Genomic DNA, 21245 nt, shown 5'->3' with positions numbered 1-21245 from the left:
GATACCAGAGCCGCAGGCCGATCCCTTCCCCTCCACGCTCGCTTTTCCCCCTCCCACGCCTCTAACACAGCAAATTCATCCCGCGCATGCTGCTAGGAGGTCGTTTATCTATGATAATATAAATCAGAAGATGGTAGGAGGTAAAAAGCGATGCGTAGTGAGACGACTTGTCCCTTATTTGGCGCCTCGTCGGCTTTAAACAAATCGATGTTACCAACTTTTAGAGAAGCGATGAAATAATTTTAGACCTGCGCACGCAGGACAGGAGACTACGGTCTTGAAGATGCCTCTCGAGTGGCTATGAAGGTTTGGGAACTTAGGTTATGCAATTATGTTCCGGTATTGTCCGACAGCTGTGACTAAATGGATTTAGCGGTACCACAGGAAATACTAAAACTTACGGAAAATCGTAATAGGCCAAAAGTGGGTTTTATTGAAGTATAAGACTCAAACAATTTTAAAGGAACATTTAAAATTATGCGATATTTTTGCGTGTAAGTGCATGGAGGAGCGTAAGGTTCCCCCAATGAGAAGTATTGTGAGAGACAATCTGACGAAAAGAAAGATGATGGCTGCTGGATTGAACCCTAAAGAAACTCGACAACTGAGGAAAAAAGGGAATCAAAGGAGAAAGTTGAGTCGTCATCGTCAATTCTTGTACGGGAAAATAGTATCAAAAATTTTCTTCATCAATTCATCCGAAGAAAATTAAACTGGCGAGAAATTAGCCGATTTGTATCTCTACTTTCCTCATGAAATAAACATTAAGGACTATAACCTCAAATTGGAACTTCTTTGGGGAAAATGCGTCTGCCAACAGTGATAGAGGTATATGCAAGAACCAAGCAACAGCAATGATCGTTCCCGCAACTTTAGCTGACGCAAAAGTCATAACTTCGTAAGATACATCAAAGCTAGTGTACCAGAATTACTTACGTATACAGAAAACTATGCTAATTCCTGCAAATAAGAAAAGAGGGGCGTCATCAAAGGGTTCCATTTTATTGGAATGAAAGACTATACTCTTCTCTGATGAAAAAAGGCTAGAGGACTTATCAATACAAGTTTAGAGGGGAATGTGTGGTGTTAGTTGAAGAAACAGGGTCCCACTTTTGGAGGTTTGCCTTCCCCGTCGGAGGATTAGCAAAAGTTATAAAATATGCGATTATCGATTCCTTTCCGAGTGAAAATTAGATACACAGAATTAAAAAGGATTTGATTATGATGGTACCAAGCGAATACCGCCCAAAAAGGAGGCATCATCCCTTTGCTATAAGCATAATTCCAACATCTCTTGCAGTGTGGGTAAACTCTTCTCGGGATTCCCACCGGGTTAATTTTTCCATAATGGCAAACCTTTCAAGCTCCGACTGGGGGCTCATCCTAAGGGATAAATTTTGTTGAACCCCGAAAAGAGTTTACCCACATCATTCGCCGGGAAAGCATCAAATCGTATTTCCTCCCTTACAGTGGTGTTTTTGCTAATTGCACTATGCTGACTTGGATTTGCGACATAAACGTTGGGAGGGTAATCTAGGGACCCAATTTGCGTTTCTGCAAGGATGCGTTTGGCGACCAATCCGAGATTTTTTTAATTGCTGGATTTGAATATCGACATAAAGGCTGATGATATATTGGAGAGAGACTCCGGTTCCTTCGGCTATATCTGAGCTTAGCGCTGTGGAATTTAAAAATCTATTGATGAAAGTTCAAATTTAAATTTCAATATTCCTTTCATTATACATACGGACGAGAGATTCGCGAAAGAATTTACCAAAACTTTGTTGACAGCAGCAAAAGACGAGGAATGACACTAACATAAGAAATACAGAATGGAATGCAGGTAATTGAGTAATTCCTTCGTGATTGTTCCTCACTGGACGATGCTGATACATAAAATGTTAGTAGGACTAACGAAGAAAGACGCACTTGGTGTGAATTTTGTTGCATCTGGGGCGTTCGAGAGGAGAGCGGGGAGGGTACGCCGGCGGCCTTCACCCTTATTCATCCATTTAGTCACAGCTGTCGGACAATACCGGAATAGAAGTGCATAACCTAAGTTCCCAAACCTTCATAGCCACTCGAGAGGCGTCTTCAAGACCGTTGTCTCCTTTCCTGCGTGCGCAGGTCTAAAATTATTTCATCGCTTCTCTAAAAGTTGGTAACATCGATTTGTTTAACGCCGACGAGGCGCCAAATAAGGGACAAGTCGTTTCACTACGCATCGCTTTTTACCTCCTACCATCTTCTGATTTATATTGTCAAAGATAAACGACCTCCTAGCAGCATGCGCGGGATGAATTTTGCTGTGTTAGAAGCGTGGGAGGGGGAGAAGCGAGCGTGGAGGGGAAGGGATCGGCCTGCGGCTCTGGTATCCGTGACGCTGCGTGGGCGTTGGAATATTTTCTTCGCGGACGCGGACTCAAATTAGGCATTTTGTGGCTAAACGGTGGCAGATACGTCAAAATGCACGAAATGTTTGCCCTAGAAGAGCAGTAACTCGGCAAAATCTAAAGGGAATGACCATAAAATATTGTATTCTTCGAATTTTGACCCTCCCCCCCTAAATTGCATTTGAGCGAGGGTCAGGGGTTCACGTACAGGTCTCAAAATTTTCAGGCCTTATTTTTGATCGGTCCCACAACTTTTTTTCATTGGGCCAGAGGGATTTGAAAAAAATCGATTTTTGCGATCCGCCCTACTGTACAGGGAAGGATTTTAACCCTATCCAACCTACAGCTGCTTCTGGGAGAAATTGAATTTCAAGAATTCTCATTTTAAAATGTAAAATATTTTTACTCAATCATAGTTATTGTGGCATCGACATATTTCGCAGTTAAATTTACAACACAAAATAACCCGTAGTTTAAATCTTTCCTGTATAGAGCTGAAAATGTACACATTTTTGATGTTATTTAGAAGCAACATTGGGTTATAATCGGTTAAGGTCAACGGTAGAAGTATGTGGTGTGGGCCACACGTCAGAACGGCAGATAATAAGTTAATTAACGGTAAAGTAGAGAAGATTGCCACAATTTCTTCATAAAAGAGGGAATAATTCCAAAGAATTGTTCGTAATAGCGGGGAATTCGTATCCCTGGTATTACGAATTCGTATGGACGCACCAGGTTGGTGGATTTGAATTTCGTTTTTTTTTCTATTATAAATTTAAAATTTGAAGAACGCCACTTCCATTGCATGTATGTTTATAATTTTTTTGAAGTTTTTCGTGGGTTTTAAATTACAAACACTCATATTTCATGAGTGTTTGTAATGAGTTTTCCTCATATTCTGGATTTTCGATACGCTGTGTTAATTACATATTTTAAATATTAGTAGATATTCCCGTAACGACCTAACGTGCTAGTTTGACACAAGCTATGACATCTATTTGTTACTTCCACTGTTTTCTCCAATATTTATGAAAGTATATCGATAATAATTTCCATGGACAATTTAAGTGGATTTCAATATTTTTTACCTGATTGCAGTACTTCATTCAATGAAGTTATATTTCTGTGATACTAGAATTAGAGACACATTGCTTGGATTTAATTTAACTATTATTAGTGATGGAGGTCCATCAATTAGTGAAACTGACCTGTTCAGCCAGATAATGTGGCATGGCTTCATAATTTATCCCATATTAGATATTTTCTATCACCAGTGCATCCGCAAGGGTAATGAGTATGATCTTATGAGTGCGATTTGGAAAGTATTCTTCGAAATTTTAATGGAAATGACATTTTCTTCGTTCCTTTTTCCAACTTCCTTAACAACTCATTGCTTTACTGCTGAGAGTGCTGTTGTTCCACCGTTTAGGGAAAGTTTAAAAAATAATGTCTGGTTTTAAAGAGGGTTCCAACGATAACTGAAATGACTATCCAGTTTGGAATAACTATTTGTAATACCTGAAAACATGACCTATATGGTTATCAGCTCAAGAACCAGAAGTTAATCTACCCATGGTAAGGCCTAGTTACGATGTACATAATCCCGTACGGCTTGATGGCTTGAACAATTTGGTGGAACTGGAAGTGTGCGAATGCATAAATTAATTTAGATCAGGTTCTATTTCCTGTTCAAGAACTCATACAAGTTGTGTAGTTACATGATGAATAAGGCGCTTAATTTTGCGTTCATGCATATGGAAATTAACCCATGGCGAGGTGAGATTGCCCCATTTAAAAAAGTATTCTTAGATATTGAAATAAGCACAATTTTCTATGTTTATAAAATTTTATTTCGACTCACAATTTATATTTTCGGCCCCACCCGACCCGCCTGATGAGAGGTACGATATTTTGAAATTATATACGGCTTGTGAAAAGTACCGCATGAAAATTAATTAATTACAGCCAAACTAAGGCCCATTGAACGGAACCACTACTAGTTCAGAGATGTGTTCACCATTCCGAAGGCCATAAAAAATACGGCATTGAAAAAGGCGGAACAAGGTACGTGGTCTCCCCTTGTTAGTTTTCGATTCTTCAAGGTGCAAAATGGTACGAAGCTTAAGGTATAATGCTACTCGGTACAACATGTGGAACCATTTTGTACCTCGAAGGTGATATAGTAACATCGAAATCTAGGTGGAAATAAAATTTTATAATCTTGGAAAATTGAAATTGTTTATTTCAATATGGAAAAAGTCCACTCTATCACCCTTGGATCTTCGGATTTTATTATTATTAGACTTAGGGAAGTAAATGACGATTTTTAAGGTGGCTAAAGTGTTTCGTTTAAATCTCTTCTACAAGAAAAATGTAAATTAAAAATAATAGAGCAAAATTAAAGGATTTCTGAACAAAAGAATTAAAATAGCATGAATAATTTTTGTGGAACGGGACGTGTGTGAATGCATGAATTTGTTCAGAGCAGGCTCTACTTTTTGTTTGTGCATTCATTTAAGTTAGGTGGTAGCACGGTAAATAGGGTGGTTTCCTTCATCAAAGAAAACGAAAGGCATTGATTGCGATTCGTTACCCACCATTAGTGTATTCATAATATACAAATTATTTGGTTTTAGAAATACCGGGTTAGACGAATGGCAATGGTCCATTTTTATCCTCATTTGAAAAGGGCCAGATTGGCGCCCATGCGATGCCACTCCACGTGACGTCACAGGGACCTAGTTTCTATACGAGAAGATAGGAGTTATACGTCGTCTGAGGTTACCATTGCATGCATGAGGCGCAGAGCTCAGGGAAACATGTCTTAACAATCACTTATTAAAACTGGCTAAGGTCGGAAAGTTTTCCTCGTTTAATAAGTTATTAATAATCCTTATTCAAGCCAAGCGCTACCAGCCAGCAGGGTACTCAGCTACCCGCTAGCAGCCTGCGTCGTATCTGCGCTAAGCCTCGCCTCAAGGTCACCTCACAGGGCGGCAACGGGAACCAGAAATACGTCACGCGGAGAGACTTCCCGGCATTCATACTTAAGCGTCGCGTTTTCGCGCGCTTGAAAATTTTCACTTTTCATTTAATCGCGAAAAATAGATATCGTCATTTAAAAATCTAAAAGCGTGAAATACGTACTTCAGGAGTAATAATCTTTCGATTTAGGCAATAAAAAAATAATAGGAAACCACCCTATCGGGGCGTTCATTCTGGCGTTCATACCTTAAGACATTGACCCATTGAACGGATTGATTGTCCCAATTTAAAAAAGAAAGAATATTAGAATATGGGAAATGAATGGCAATTCAAAATGTGGATCATAGTATCGTACAACATCACTACTACAAGAAAAATATAAATTAAAAATAATAGAGTAGAATTTAAGGCTTTTTTTTGAACCGAAAACAGTCCTTGAACTCTTTTTCTTTTTTCGGCTGTGGTCCCTTTCCCTTGCAATATCCTTGAAAATGCCCTGAAGGATGCTACGCTTTAAAGTGGAGGGGGTAAAGGGTATATTGGGGAAAGGGTGGGGCGGGCCGTCTGCTTCCAAGGGACCAGGGGCGGCTGGGAATGGGGGGAGGAAGGCCCCTGGTCTCCTCTTCTGAGCATGTGCAGCAACACGCCCTCCCCCGCCAAGTGGGATAACCGCAGTGGACTCGACCAACGTCGGCCCATTCAGTTTTTCGCCGCTCTTTGATAATCCTCCGTGCGACCCCTCACGTCTTAAATCCCTTCCCCCCTACGTTCTCCGAACCCCCCCCACTTTCCCTGGTCACTCTTTCCTTCCCCAATCCTCCCACGCTTTTTTTTTTCTCCGCAATTTATTTTTAGCATCCCCCCTCCACCGAACGGCTTTAAAGGATAAAAAGACGCGGAAAGGGAAAAAGGTCTTGCCCACTTCCGGATGGACCCTTTACACGCGTCTCACCTGTATTGCTTTCTTTCAAGTTTCCCTTCCCTGATGTAATGGTTACGGAAGTTCACAAAATGTTTATTTATTCAGCATTTATCACGTACTCGAACTCGCAACAAGGAAATCAATAGTTGGCGAAGTTACTTGGTGGCATCTTGATATGATAGATCAAAATTGAGTTGGTTGGAAGCCAAGGGGTACAAGTGATTTCTTTTTTCTATACAGAGTTAGGTACTGAAATTAGGTTCAGAAAACAAGCGAGATCAATCAGATACTAAGTAGTGCATTTGATTTTCCACTCGATATCAGCACAGAACACAGACTCACTCGTTTCCCTTGGCAACCAGGTTTTTGTGTATTTATTCTAACAATTAATTTTACCTCTGTTGAGAAAAAAATCACTTGTACCCCTTGGCTTCCAACCCACTCACTTAAACCTTATTTTTTTCCACACAGATTTATGAAAACACTCGACCGGTTTAAAGCATTATAGTTCATTATCAAGAGGTGTATTTTGATGATGACTTAGAAACGTTGAAACCGAGCGAGTCTTTTAATAAATCTATATGGATTACAACAAGGTTTAATTTTTATTCATCGCAACGAGTACTAGGAGCTTATCACATGTCCTGCAGCTATTGAAGTGCTCATATAGTAATCTTGTTCCAATACGATGATGCTATTGCCTCTCGGCCTAAGGCTGATTTTTCATTTTATCTGTGAGCATTATATCAACGAATACAGTATAAGTGTCTCGGTGGTTTCGCCTGGGAATTTGATTTATTCCATGTCATGTCGATCACCGATGTATGCTAAGTTTTCATTTTTTCACAATACTTGGTGGAAAATCACGCTCAATAATATAAATGTGAATGGTAAGTTTCTTTTTATACTCGCTTTGAAGGTTGATAGAATGAAATTTTCATCAATTTGTCCGGTTCATATTAATTCAAGTTTCCCCAAGTTAAAGCCTGAATCACACGATAATTTTTTCCATTCCTTTCGAGGGACAGCTCCAGCGATTGCCCCAATGATGGCGAAAAATGATCATTCACGCAATCATTTTCGCAATGGCTCTAGGGATGACTATCCCACATATTTTTCCATCACTCAGCACGTCCCGTTTCCCGTCACTGAAACCATGGCTGGGACCGTAATTCAGCCAATCAGAACGCACAGCCGTTAGCAGCGGTTGTAACGCCAAGCTTGGATTTTAATTGAACGGCAGTTGTAAATACAGGAATTGGCGGAATTACCGACAGAAAAATGGACTGTAGGAATTACAGGGTGATTCAGAAAATGATAGGTCGAGCTATCATTCCTTTGGTCCCTGAAAAGCTATCGCTGAAGCTATCATTCTGAGGGACGGGGGAACAGATCATATGATTCAGGCTGCATGGTAGTCTCCTCAGGGGCAAATAATAAGGAGGTAGTATAGATTTCCATAGTTATAACAGTTAGCAGAGTTATAATCTGTTAATGCATACTCAACACGCCTTTTAGTAAGACCAATATACCAAGTTTTTCGATATTTCTCGAATAAGATAAAATTTTTCTCGGCAAAAGGTAGTTGATATTTAACTATTTTTTCCACAAATGATTAGTTCTAAATACGGTAATTGATGGAATTTGCGATAGAAAAATGGACGGAGGGAATGACCGTCGCGACGGTGGGAATGACCGTGTGATTCATAAAATGATAGGTCGAGCTATCATTCCTTTTGTCCCTGAAAAGAAATCGCTGAAGCTATCATTCTGAGGGACGCACAGTGGGCTGAAATCGAAAAAAGCTGGACAAAACCTCGAAAATGGTTTTTTTGAGTATGGAAGTTGAAACTTTGCACAGTTGTTGCTAACACATTAGTGCATTTTTTGACGCAAAATATTTTTCATAGGCTAATTTTTTATATAAAATACATAGCCTCAAAGTTGAACAAATTTGGCGCAAATTGCCCGCTTTGAATTTTTTTCGAAATTCAGCATGTTTAAACTAATGTCACGCCTTTAGTAGTAATTCAATAGCAACAAAAATTTATAAAATTGTTAAACGGTTTGTTATCATCGATTACCATCAACTTTCACGACTTAGTTGTTGTAATTGTGACCAGTGCGTTACAAAATGGCGGACCCTGTTTTTCGTCGAATTTTTGTGTTTATGTAGGATTTTAAAAAAAGGATCATCGAGTTACCTCGAGATATTTACACCACATATACAACAAAGTATATAGATTATGATAATCGGAAGTACAGCTGCGACCACCTGCGACGCCGAAATTAAGGTCGATTTTTCGAACGTGCGGCACCGCCCGGAGCTGGCTGCTGGCCACGGGAATTGCCGTACACGACGGATGTTGGATAGTGAATCATTTTAAGCAAATTTATTGTATAAAAGCTATGATATATCATTACTACATTTATTTTCCTTTTGTTGTAACCTGATTTCTTTACTGTCTTGTAATATTTATCGTCGATGCAGTACAAAATGGCGGACGCTAATTTCAGTAACATTTTTGCCCGTGTGTGGCTGTATAAAAAGGAGGACACCGAGTTGCTCTCAGATATTTACATCGTAACTGCATCAAGCCTTTTAGAGTCTTCATCCACAGAAATAATCTGCGACCGTTCGCAAAAAACAAAATAAAATCGACGTTTTTACCGTGCCGCGCAGTCCGCGGCTGCTCCCTGGGCTCATGGAATGCCGTGACACAGCGTACATTATAAAGCGCTATGAATGCAAAGCCTTTGCTGAGGATGTATTTAATGTTATTATTAACTGTATAGGCTTTTAGGCTTCTTTCTCAGTCCTTCCATTTAGATAAAAGGTTATCAATGAATATCTAAATAACTGTTGAACTTACCCTATGTACATGTGATAGCATCACTCCGAGTCGGTTGAAGAATTGTCGCTTTCACTTCCTGGCTGCAGGATTTCTGGGTCATCGTCATTTAGTAACAGTAAATTCCTCACTTCTATTGGCATTATTCGGGATTTCTTCGTAATTAGGGGTGCGGCGTTGGATATTACTGGATCCGAGGTCAGGAGGAGCTGGCGAAATAAGTCATCGTTGGTAGATATTCTTGAGTGCTTCCTGCTAAAGCTAACTCGATATTTTCTGCTATCTTTATTGCGTGCTTCAATTGCTTCTTCAGATAATTGCCCTAGAGGAATAATCATCTCTGAAGCTATACCTGCTCCGTGTATTAGGACCATATGAACGGTCGGGGGCACCATAGAACTCATAAACAAATATTCCTCCGACCTAGGCTCTTGTTGACAAACTTGCTTATACTGTGAATGCCCAGAACTGCCGTCGAAACCATATTTACAAATCAGAGTGCACTTCAATTCACTTCTGGCATCAGGAACAGTTGCCACGCAAGCTAGAATCCGTGAGGCAGTATGCGAGAGGAGACTTAGTAGATTGACTTCGCACGATATTTCTATAATCTCTATGCCATCCGGGTACGCAGCATTTTTAGCAAACCTCACTCTTTCATAGTTCGGGTATAATTTATGACCATGGCTTTCAGCTATTTTCTGAAGACCCTTGTCTTGGTTTTTTGTTAGTTGCATCGATATCATAACAGAAAGAGCCTCGTCTTCTGACATCATGGAGGAACCTGAGACGGGTGTCTTCCATTTAGCTAAGACTCTCCTTGCTCTAGTTGGAGTGGTCGTTGTAATTTCCTTCACTAATTTGAAGGCCACCTCATCTCCTTCCTCTCTTAATGTCATCGATGCTGCGAATGATAAAGTTGCCGCCGAGTGAGAAGATCTAAGACTTTCAGTCTTCCTCCTCTTAGTTCTTTCGCTAACTTTGTCAATTTTTTTCCGGGCGTCCACCAGATTATAATGGGATCAAAATGAGTAAAAAATCGCCCTTAAATCCATTGAGATAATGCAACAACTCAGGTCACTTATTTATACTTACCCGAAGAATTAGAAGCTCTTGTCAATTCTAGAACGTTTTCTGGTACATATATAGGTGCTTTCAGCCACTTAATATTTCTCCTCAAAAATCTTTCATTGTTTCTACTGCAGGCTTCCCGTTTCTTTTGGTAGCGAATCAAAAAATATCGTTTAAGAGAGTCACTAAGGCCCTTTATAGCTTCAATATTACCTTGCGCGTAAAAAAAACGAGTTACCAATAACAAGCAACATACATGAATATTAAAGAAAGGGTCAATTCTAGAGGCGTTAAGGGTGAATAAAAAAGGGAAATTGCTTATAGCACGAGGAAAATATAAAGAACTACAAATGAAAATCTCTTACCAGTATGGATGATAGATGCCTGGTGAATGAGTGAGTGACACCGCCAATGCAGTTAAAGCAGAAAACCGATGAGATTCCCCGATTCTCAATATCCAAAGAGCGTAGATCCGAGTGCTTCCAAAATCACCACAGCAAAACTAACCTCTTTCACTGTATACTCACAACTAATTATGCAAATAATATATGCATTTCTTTCTGGAAACGGAATTTCCGAAAAAGGCAAAAGGGACCGCACACGAGCAACGTGGGGTCATAAAAAGACGTTTTCGCGACTACCGCATGGGGTGGACGGGCAAATAACAACCAGCTGCGGGCTGGTCGGCTGGTTGTAAAATCTATTTTGTCTTTGAGGTTAGAAGCAGACTAATAGAGCCGTTTTACCCATTCAAGTGGTAAAATGCACGAGCGGAATTGTCAGAGTTTCAAAACCAGCTAGTTTGTATTCGGGAATTTGGTAAATAGTCACTAGTCGGTAAAAATGGATAGAAGAATAAATTCATTTACCTGAAGTGACAACAAACCAACTTGAAATGAAATAGTAATAATTATGTTGGAATAAAACATACCCACAGCAAAGACTTCATAGCCCTTTATGATGTACGCTGTGTCACGGCATTCCATGAGCCCAGGGAGCAGCCGCGGACTGCGCGGCACGGTAAAAACGTCGATTTTATTTTGTTTTTTGCGAACGGTCGCAGATTATTTCTGTGGATGAAGACTCTAAAAGGCTTGATGCAGTTACGATGTAAATATCTGAGAGCAACTCGGTGTCCTCCTTTTTATACAGCCACACACGGGCAAAAATGTTACTGAAATTAGCGTCCGCCATTTTGTACTGCATCGACGATAAATATTACAAGACAGTAAAGAAATCAGGTTACAACAAAAGGAAAATAAATGTAGTAATGATATATCATAGCTTTTATACAATAAATTTGCTTAAAATGATTCACTATCCAACATCCGTCGTGTACGGCAATTCCCGTGGCCAGCAGCCAGCTCCGGGCGGTGCCGCACGTTCGAAAAATCGACCTTAATTTCGGCGTCGCAGGTGGTCGCAGCTGTACTTCCGATTATCATAATCTATATACTTTGTTGTATATGTGGTGTAAATATCTCGAGGTAACTCGATGATCCTTTTTTTAAAATCCTACATAAACACAAAAATTCGACGAAAAACAGGGTCCGCCATTTTGTAACGCACTGGTCACAATTACAACAACTAAGTCGTGAAAGTTGATGGTAATCGATGATAACAAACCGTTTAACAATTTTATAAATTTTTGTTGCTATTGAATTACTACTAAAGGCGTGACATTAGTTTAAACATGCTGAATTTCGAAAAAAATTCAAAGCGGGCAATTTGCGCCAAATTTGTTCAACTTTGAGGCTATGTATTTTATAAAAAAATTAGCCTATGAAAAATATTTTGCGTCAAAAAATGCACTAATGTGTTGGCAACAACTGTGCAAAGTTTCAACTTCCATACTCAAAAAAACCATTTTCGAGGTTTTGTCCAGCTTTTTTCGATTTCAGCCCACTGTGGGACGGTGGGAAACGATCATATGATTCAGGCTGCATGGTAGAGACTCAGGGGGAAATAATAAGGAGGTTGTCTTAGACTCCCAAGATTTTATCAGAGCCATTTTCTTTTTAGGCATACTCAGCACGCCTTTTAGTAAGACCAAAATACCAAGTTTTTCCTTATTTCTCGAATAAGATAATATTTTTTCGGCGAAAGCAGTGGTGTCATGGTTCCGGAACAAGCCGGAACGCCGTTTCGGTACTTATTAACAGAAGAAATAAGGGTCAAATAACACTTTTGTCAATTTTGTTGCCTAAAAATATCTAATATATTCGTAGCCAAAACAAAAAATTATAATAAACTATAAATAATAACTTGTAATAAAAAAAGACAGAGTAATATTTCACTTCTTAAAAAAGTTAAGGAAAATCTGTTCCGGCACTGTTAATTTTCCGTGACGTCACTGGGCGAAAGGTCGTTGACAGTTAACTATTTTTTCCACTGATGCTTTGTACACTGCAATTGGCGCCAATTTGCGTACAAATATCAACCTAACATTCACATTCTTTCTTGTTATATTTTATGCAAAATGGTGATTCGGGCTTACGTTTTGAACTGGAAGTAAACCTCACCCCACCATGCTCCGGCATTTTGCTTTGAACTGTACTCACATGTTTAAGTCCGCATTCCATAATGCACCTTTCATAAAATATCTCACCCCCTGCCACTCGTTCGTGACTTCTCATGGTGCCAGGCCGATGTTTATCTTGCCTTCCGCTACCGTGCTGTCGCCTTTAACTCGAAGATAACTCCAGACGGTGCCGGGTGTGAAAGGCATGAAAAAATGTGGGAGAGGGAAAGATGTCTGAGTGAGTTGCCTGCCCGATCCCTTCCGAAATAGTCAACCGAAATAGGCCCGTCGTGTTTTTTTCCCGACCACTTGCCCAACTCCCCTCGTTAGAACGGAAAAAGGCCCTCGATTTCCCTCTCATGGATAATACATCAAGACGTCTGTAGATGAGGGTGTGGTCGGGACTATTGGTGGAAATCGGAAGTGGGGAAATTAAGCGAGGAAGCAAGCTTATTTTGCGGTGAGCACCCCCTCGCTTGTTTTTTGTTCCTCCTTCCACTTAACCAATACTCACTTCACTTTCTTCGCCATAGAACCTGGTTCTAATCAGGGATGCAATCGAAACTAAACGAGAGTCAAAACTAGTCAACTTTCAATAGTTTCGTTCCCAAGTGAGAAATGAAGAAATGAAGCGAAAAAGAATTAAACCCGGGAAGCTAACCACGGGGTCGAAGTCGGAGTCAAAACTACTTCGGGTCGAAACTAAACTAAGCTCCTGGACGAAACGAAAAGCAGATAATGTTAGTAATAATTGAGACAGCAATGCAACTATTTTTCCGCACTTTTTTTAATCTTACTCAACCGGTTTCAATGCTTACGCATCATTCTCACGAGCTGTCTAACCTAAGAATAGCAAGCCTGGTATTTATATTGAAGGTAAGTGGGGTAAAAAAATAGAAGTAGATAAGGGGTTGAGGTTGGATACTCATTTGCGGAACCTCTATTCAAGGTTTTCAAGGGAGGAGGAGGGACTCTCACCTTAAGGAAAGGTGAGGTCATCGTTGGTACTTCTTCATTGACCGGACATTCACCAAACAACTTCGAATACTCCTATTTCAACATTTTCTACAAAATCCAGTTTTTTACCTTTGTCAAATACATGTAAAACTTTTAAGCTAAAATCGGATGAAGGGTCACAAGTATACAAATTTTTTGCAAACATAGATTTGTCGTCACAATTTATAAAAAGACTTTTTATGTTCATCAATTCTTAAATAAAATTTCCTCCCAGTCTGGCCAACAACACAACAATTTAAATCATTTTTTTGCGTTTCAGAAAGTAAACACCGCTCTTTTCTTTATCATTAATATGATCTTTAGAATTAAAAAAACAGTTACATAATTGGAGGTGATAGGGTTATAAAAACATAACTTAAAATTATATTTAGGGAATAATGTTCCAATTTTATATGACAGAGGACCTAAAATGGTAATTTTGTCTATTGTTCACTTGACCGTGGTATAGGGGAGAGGTTTGTCAGTGACATCAGGGTCTTATTCTTTAGTTTACGTTCCAACAATGAGTCTACCATACTTTCGTCATGACCATTCCGGGACGCTATAAGTTTAATCGTGTTCACCTCTATTTCGAAATTTATTTTAGTCAGAGATATGTAAAGAAGACGAAGTAATAATACTTGAAAGCGGCCAGTTTGTGGGAGTGATGGTGTTTAGAATCAATAATGATAGTCGTATATGCTGAACCACCATTATCGTTTCATTTTAATCGACGAGTTAAAAACTTATTTTCGCTGACGTCTTCTGCTCAATCTGGCGCTGAAAAGACTGATATTTTTATTGACTGGTAGTGCAGCTGTTGAGAGAATTTACGCAGAGATATATTGGGCGGCTGCATGAGTTGAATAAATGGGTAAAGTTTAAATTTTCCTTTCGTCATTTGTTTTCCCAAGGCAGTTAAAAATACATATACTGGAGAGGGCACCACTGGTTCCGAGCGTGAAGCGAAGTGAGGCAGGATTGGGGGTGCTTGGGTAGGATAGGCCACGCCTACTTTGACCGAAACATTCAGTCTCAACAGGATTAATGCGTACTTTGTGGTGAAATTTTCGGTCATTACTCGTGAATACATTAAAATACACTACCGAACGCACACAGTATACCTTTTTTTCTTACTTCATTGATAGGCTTCGCGATGTTATGTCTCAAATGTCTTTTCCCAGGAAAAATTATTATCAAATACCACGGTTACGTTGTACAACTAGCTCAGCTGAAAATTAAATTTTACTAAAGCGTACTAGACATTTCCCTGCACTTCTACATGTAATTAATTTCATAACATCCATTGAAAAGCTGAAGTTCACGAACCGGTCACGATCGTAGTACAAAATTATTTTTACGATGATATGTCCACCAATAAAGTGGTAAATAGAATACGGAGTTTTTATATTAATAATAGCATCACGAATGAACGGAAAACTCCGATGACAAACTCCGGCAAAATACTGGTGATTATGGTAGCATTTTTCACTTATTGTGGTACATTTTTAGATCAAAACTTAGTCACCTCAAAATATCAGTCGGAGACTAAGTCCAAAAATTGTCTAACTACGATGGCGGAACCCTGACCGAGCTAAAAACTTGAAAGCAGCGCCTCCAAATATCCCTTCCTCCTTTGATTTTTTCCACGATTATTACAAAAGAGGATCCTCTAGTCGGTCTCTAAATTTGTTGTCAACAATGTAGTGTTTATGATCTTGGAGTATAGGTCATGATAAATAAAATACACATTTGGCCAACGTTTCGGAGATTTATTCTCCTTCCTCAGGGCTCTGTGATAGAAAAGTTTCGTAATGTAACAGTAACGAAACTTTTCTATCACAGAGCCCTGAGGAAGGAGAATAAATCTCCGAAACGTTGGCCAAATGTGTATTTTATTTATCATGACCTATACTCCAAGATCATAAACACTACATTGTTGTAATAATAAGGAAGGTCAGGAGAAGAAACTTTATTTGTTGTCAACCGCCGCGCATTTGAATAGGTTTACAAAAGTCGCCACTCGCGTCGCTGACGGACTAATTGATCCGAGTTTCACGGGGAAATAAGGTATAATTAGTATTTTAAACCAATATATCTATACATGATGATGTGTTATATCATATTCATTACTTTTCAAAGCTATTCCTACCTATTTAAAACGCTGTACTGCAAAATATTGGATAAAAGTGGATCACAATGGACGCCGCGCCGGAATGGATCATCACCGCGCCGCGGACATTTTTGAAAGCCGATTAAAATGCGACCGAAGTGGCAACAGAAATCAGCCTGCTATGGGATGAAATTGGGCCTCCTCTTTGCAGTCCCCTTGGTTTTTTTTTCCCTTCGACTGCGCCCCTTCTCCCTCCTTTGTTTTCCATGCTCCGACACTCCACCTGCTCCTTCAGCCGACGAACTGAGCGATTAGGATGTCCCTTTTTCAGCAGCAGGAAAAAAATAACGCATGCAACGCGTCCAAGTTTTGAAAAGTTGCTGTTTTGGAAGTATGATCATTCTTCGGAATACTGAGGAAATTGAAAGCGGGCCAATGTCATTTCGTGAATCCACTGTAAATATTCACATGGGCGTACCCAGCGAGCGGGCAGCTGCTACCCCCAAGAAGCAAAAATCGCAAATGTCTTTATGGAAAATGATATTTTTTCAAGCAAATAATTTTAAAAATTAATAAAGAGCTGTTACAGTTTCCTCGAAATGTTGATTTCATTCATCTTTTCCGTGCTTATATCTTACCTATGACATGAACAACCATAGCTTGACCCTTTTGATCCTGGGTACGCCCTTGAATATTCACGAGCTGGAGATCTTCACCCTTACTTCGATTAGTCGAGAAGCATAATTACTTTCTAGAGACCAAAATTTGTAGTTAGCAAAAACATCTCGTAAACGTTGTCTGTCGGAAAGAGATGAGAAAGCGCATAAATATTGATGGAGGCTTCTGCAAGGTGTTGAAGATGGCACAGCAAGGTTTTCCGGGTTGTCATCTACAAATCGTCGCGGAGGACTACCCGGTAACCTAGATAAGTGAATAAATATATAGGAATTCGGCGAGGTGCCGTTTGTGAAGCTAATGTGAATGATATTTAAATTTTAACTCGACTGGTTAAATATAATAATAATTGATAACATATCTTCTTGCCGCTTATTAAGTAGAGCAAAATGCTTCATGGACCTAGGGATTGCCAATGGTGAGGATCTTTGAGAGCATCGACATAAAGAAAAGGTACACTTTATAGCAAGGCTCAAAAATACGCATCTTATAACGTGATTTTTGCTTTACACGTCGCCCACTCGGCAGTTCATTTAAATTTCGGGATAGTTTTTTATCTTTGCATCTATAAATATATTTTAAGTTTGGGAAAAGTCAAGGGCCTTAATGCATCAGGGTATTTCTTTTATACACCTTAAGACGTATTACTGCATCAGGACACTGCAAATCGGTTCTATGGTCATTGCAGTATTCCTGACAAGGACTAAAGAGTCGCTGATCGAAAAGTCAACAACAATGGAACAACTCACCCACCCGAGATCATTTCATTCATTTGGCACGGCGCGGCTTTGCAATGTTTTTCAGGAAAGAATAATTTTAAAAATCTGTTTCATATTCGTAATCTAATATCATTAAAAATATTCCCCCCTTTTTACTGGACATAATTAACAATTACTGTCTCATTTTAGCAAATTTTCCAATTTTTTTGGCAAAATATAATTTTCCTTTATATCTCAACATCATATTCGGAATAAGCGACCTTGAAAACTATTATATTCCAAATTTCAAACTGATTACATGATATTTAATAATTATGACCACCTTTTAAGCATTTGCCCCACTGTGCGCCGGGACAACACCAAATAATTCTTCAATATTGGCCATTGTTATTGCTAATACGCTTTGATATAAAGCTGATTTACTTTTCGATTTTCTTTAATAATTATTAAATTTGATGTATATAATTTGGTATAATTGATTAAAATAAACTAGACTGACTCGTCTCCGGACTTATTTCTTTGTAATTAGCGTATAAATACCGTTGCCGAAGTCAAGACAAACTGATACATGAAAATGGCGCAACCATTGGCTAAAATAACTGGGAAAATATTAACTTTAAAGAATTAAAGTTGAGTAATCAAAAATTTCTGTACTTTAAATCGGTTTTTATAAAGTCGATGGTCGTTTATGATGGCGAAACAATTTTTTTTAATGCGTGAACGATTTTGTTTTGATTAGCTAAATCAAGAGCGTATATACTGAGTATGCATGCTAATTGGCTGATGACGCTTGTGGCCTTGCAACACCTGGTACGGATCTTCAATCCTTCCATCATTTTCTGGCGATTTGTTTGGATGCGGTTTTCCGTGAACCCTTGAATTCAACGTGCATGCTGGTTAGCGTCCGACTTAACGGAGAAACGAGTGATGTAACGGTGGTTTTTCTTTTCCGAGATGCGCAATTGATGTGGCTGTCAGTCAGCCACTCCGTGATCTCAAGCGTATCAAGAAATAGACGGATGCCGGTAAAACTAGAGATAGACCATCCCTCTGCCGTCGGTGGTAATGAATTTCTATTTGCAAGACGAAGAGGTTGACTTCACTTCGATTAATTTCGTCGGCTGGGTTGATGCGGCGTTTACAGCGCATCTTCACTTAACCCAGACGCTTTCCTCTACGGCTCAAGAAGGGTACTCGAGGAGTTTATGATTACAAAGGTGTTCAGTGACTCACTTTGGAAAAAATGTAAGTGTTTAAACACCGTGGGAAAAAATTTCAGTTGACATTAACTTTTATTTACTTAATATTAGGCAGTATTTGTGGAGCACATGATGCAAGCATTGGCTGATTCCAAGATAAAATGTATTTGAAAAGATAATTAGAAATTTTTAAACCTAGAAATTAAACATTAACAGTCTTCATGCTTTAAGCGAAAGTTTAGCTTTAAAATGAGACCAAAGTTATGGCTGTAGATCCATGCTTCCACGCACGTTTTATGTAAAATATATGGACAAATTAAAATGCACAAATTGTTTTTCGCAAAACGGATTGAGTTTTTTAATTTGAGGTGTACATATCAATACAGAAATTTGGACCAAAATCTGACGTTAATGGAATCGAGGTGGAATTATGCATGTGAATTCGGCCGTGGAATATTAGGTCATAACGGTTTTTTTAATATCCCATTTAATTACAGAATTTTATGGCCACGAATTAGATGATTTTTAAGTCCACCGCTATAATTTTTGCTTCGCGCACATGAAAATTGGAGTTAAAAACCGCCACTCGCGGCGCTACCAGTCATCTGTATCCACTTTTCACGAGGGATTACACGGCAGTAATGTGAAACTGAGCCAATAAATCATATATACTACACATTTTACGCATACAAGACGATTGCCAACTAAAAAAGATCACTCCCAGTACTGTTAATGACGAAAGTCATACTGAACGAGATACTGCTGTCTAGTGGCGTCGCGGAATAAAATGAACGTGAAACGGCAATAAATATAACGCGTAACCGCCATGTTCTTGGACATTCTTTAATGGAGTCCCCTTCGTCATGGCTTCCGGTGATACCTATGTCGTTCATTTTGGAATTGCTCTATAATACTACTTGTGGGTTCTTACCTGTTCCTCATGTGATCCTTATGTATTTTTTTATCTTTGCAGAGGGATGGCACGGCCGTGATCACGTCGCCGGACCCTCGGAAAGAGTCGGTGGTGATCCACCCCAGTGCATGCGATCTGGTACCCGGGACCATAATCATCGTAAACCCCACGGCTCCCGTCAGCAGGAGCAAGTTCAGCAAGGTGTCCTCGTGGCACTTATCGCAGGTAAGTTCGGCAATTTCATCTAATTTAATAGTGTTGAGGACCCCCTCTATCCACCATCAGGTTTTCACTACTGATGACAATCCCGGGACACAGCCTAAAGCAATGTCATTAATGACTTCTATGTCTAAGTTAATTTATACCTTCCGTTACCCAGACACCTATGTCGGGACATTTCCAACACCGCTATACATTTTTCGAAGCTCACACACTCGAGATATGAATAATTTCCAAGCTATGATGTGTACTTAATATGTACTAGTATAAGGACTCTATTATGATATAACTGGTGTGCATAACTAAATATTTACTACAACTCTCACGTATTTACTTTAATACGTAGCTGAGCTTAACAATCTCCTTCTTCATTGAACTCATCTGGAGCATTCACCATCTATTCACTGCTGCATAAGCTATAATTACACGTGCGTGGAGGCTTAGAGAATTATGAATATCATTTACTACGATTCTTACGTATTTACTTGAATGCGTAACTGAATTTAACAATCTCCCTCTTCATTGAACTCATCTGAAGCATGTATACTCATTCACCGTCTATCTTACTGACGCATAAGCTATAATTACACGTGCGTGGATGCTTGGTGAATTATGAATTACATTTAATCTACTCTCAATTTTTCAAATCAATGTCTACAATTTGAGCATTTCCATATTCCTATTTCCACAAATAGATAACTGAACAAAAAGAATTTTTATCCTGAAGCAGTCTTCTCTATTAAATTTTAACGCTTATTTGTGAATTTCCGGACTGCTTCGGATAAATGGGGTAGCCGCTTCATTCGAGCAAAGTGTACTGGTCCCGATGCGTCCCAATTAACTGGAATGTACAGCATTTCTTCGCGAAGTCGCTAATGCAAGCCTCTCACGTCCCCCGAGCTAAGTTCCTGCTGAATACTCACGCGATCTGGCAAAGGCATTTCCTGGCCTGAAAAACCGTCTTGCTGCTGTAAATATATTTCAGATTTTTTTTGGTCCATTTTTTTCTACGAGAGTTTTTTTTGCTCTCTCTCTTTCTTGAGAGCCCAAAAGGGAAGTTGACCCCGCCTCAGGAACTGGAGGAACCCCGCTGACCTCCCTTTGGAGAGAGGGGGAGGAGTTAGCGAAGGTCGAAGGGCAGCACATTGTCATTCACACATGCCAAAGGACCCGACCAACTTTTCACAGTGGCTCTAAAAGTTCCCATGCGGGAGGCACCCAACGTCACCCCAAACCTTCTGGACCGGAGTTTGATGAACGTCGCCTGACAAAGAGATCTCTTTGATCCTCGCTAATGGGGCTCTTATTTCGTGTCTCCGGAACTTTGGTCGCTGTGTGTCGTGTGTGGCCATTTTTAATGTCCGCTGGGATTTCGTGCGGGAAGTCCATTAGGTCCATCCGATTAAGTTGGGAGGCGGCGCTGAGTGTTAAATGTTTGGCCAGGGCATAAATTAGAGGCGTTTATTGAAGAATGTCTTCATACCGATATCGTTTTCCTTTGTAAAATTAACTGCTTATTTCACTGTTCCACCATACGTAAGGCCAGCGTTGTTCACCGCTTTATATATATCTATAAAAGAGGATTCCTGTTTGTCTGTCCGCCATGCGTTTCCATACGGCTGTATGGATTGCGACCTCGGTTAGCCAATAAGGGTATCTTATGCTCC

At 39.6% G+C, this 21245-nt stretch overlaps 1 protein-coding gene across 1 annotated transcript in view; it reads left to right on the top strand.

Moving 5' to 3' along the window:
* Nucleotides 1–21245, top strand: part of LOC124167628 (facilitated trehalose transporter Tret1-2 homolog) — a 551764-nt gene that overhangs the window by 507574 nt on the left and 22945 nt on the right. Inside the window, exon 3 of the mRNA XM_046545607.1 lies at nucleotides 19420–19584. Coding sequence (XP_046401563.1) covers nucleotides 19420–19584 — 165 coding nt within the window. The remainder of the gene's footprint in view (nucleotides 1–19419; nucleotides 19585–21245) is intronic.

The sequence above is a fragment of the Ischnura elegans genome, chromosome 11 (genome assembly GCF_921293095.1).
Source record: "Ischnura elegans chromosome 11, ioIscEleg1.1, whole genome shotgun sequence".
Lineage (NCBI taxonomy): Eukaryota > Metazoa > Arthropoda > Insecta > Odonata > Coenagrionidae > Ischnura > Ischnura elegans.
This window is presented reverse-complemented; position numbering and strand designations above follow the sequence as displayed.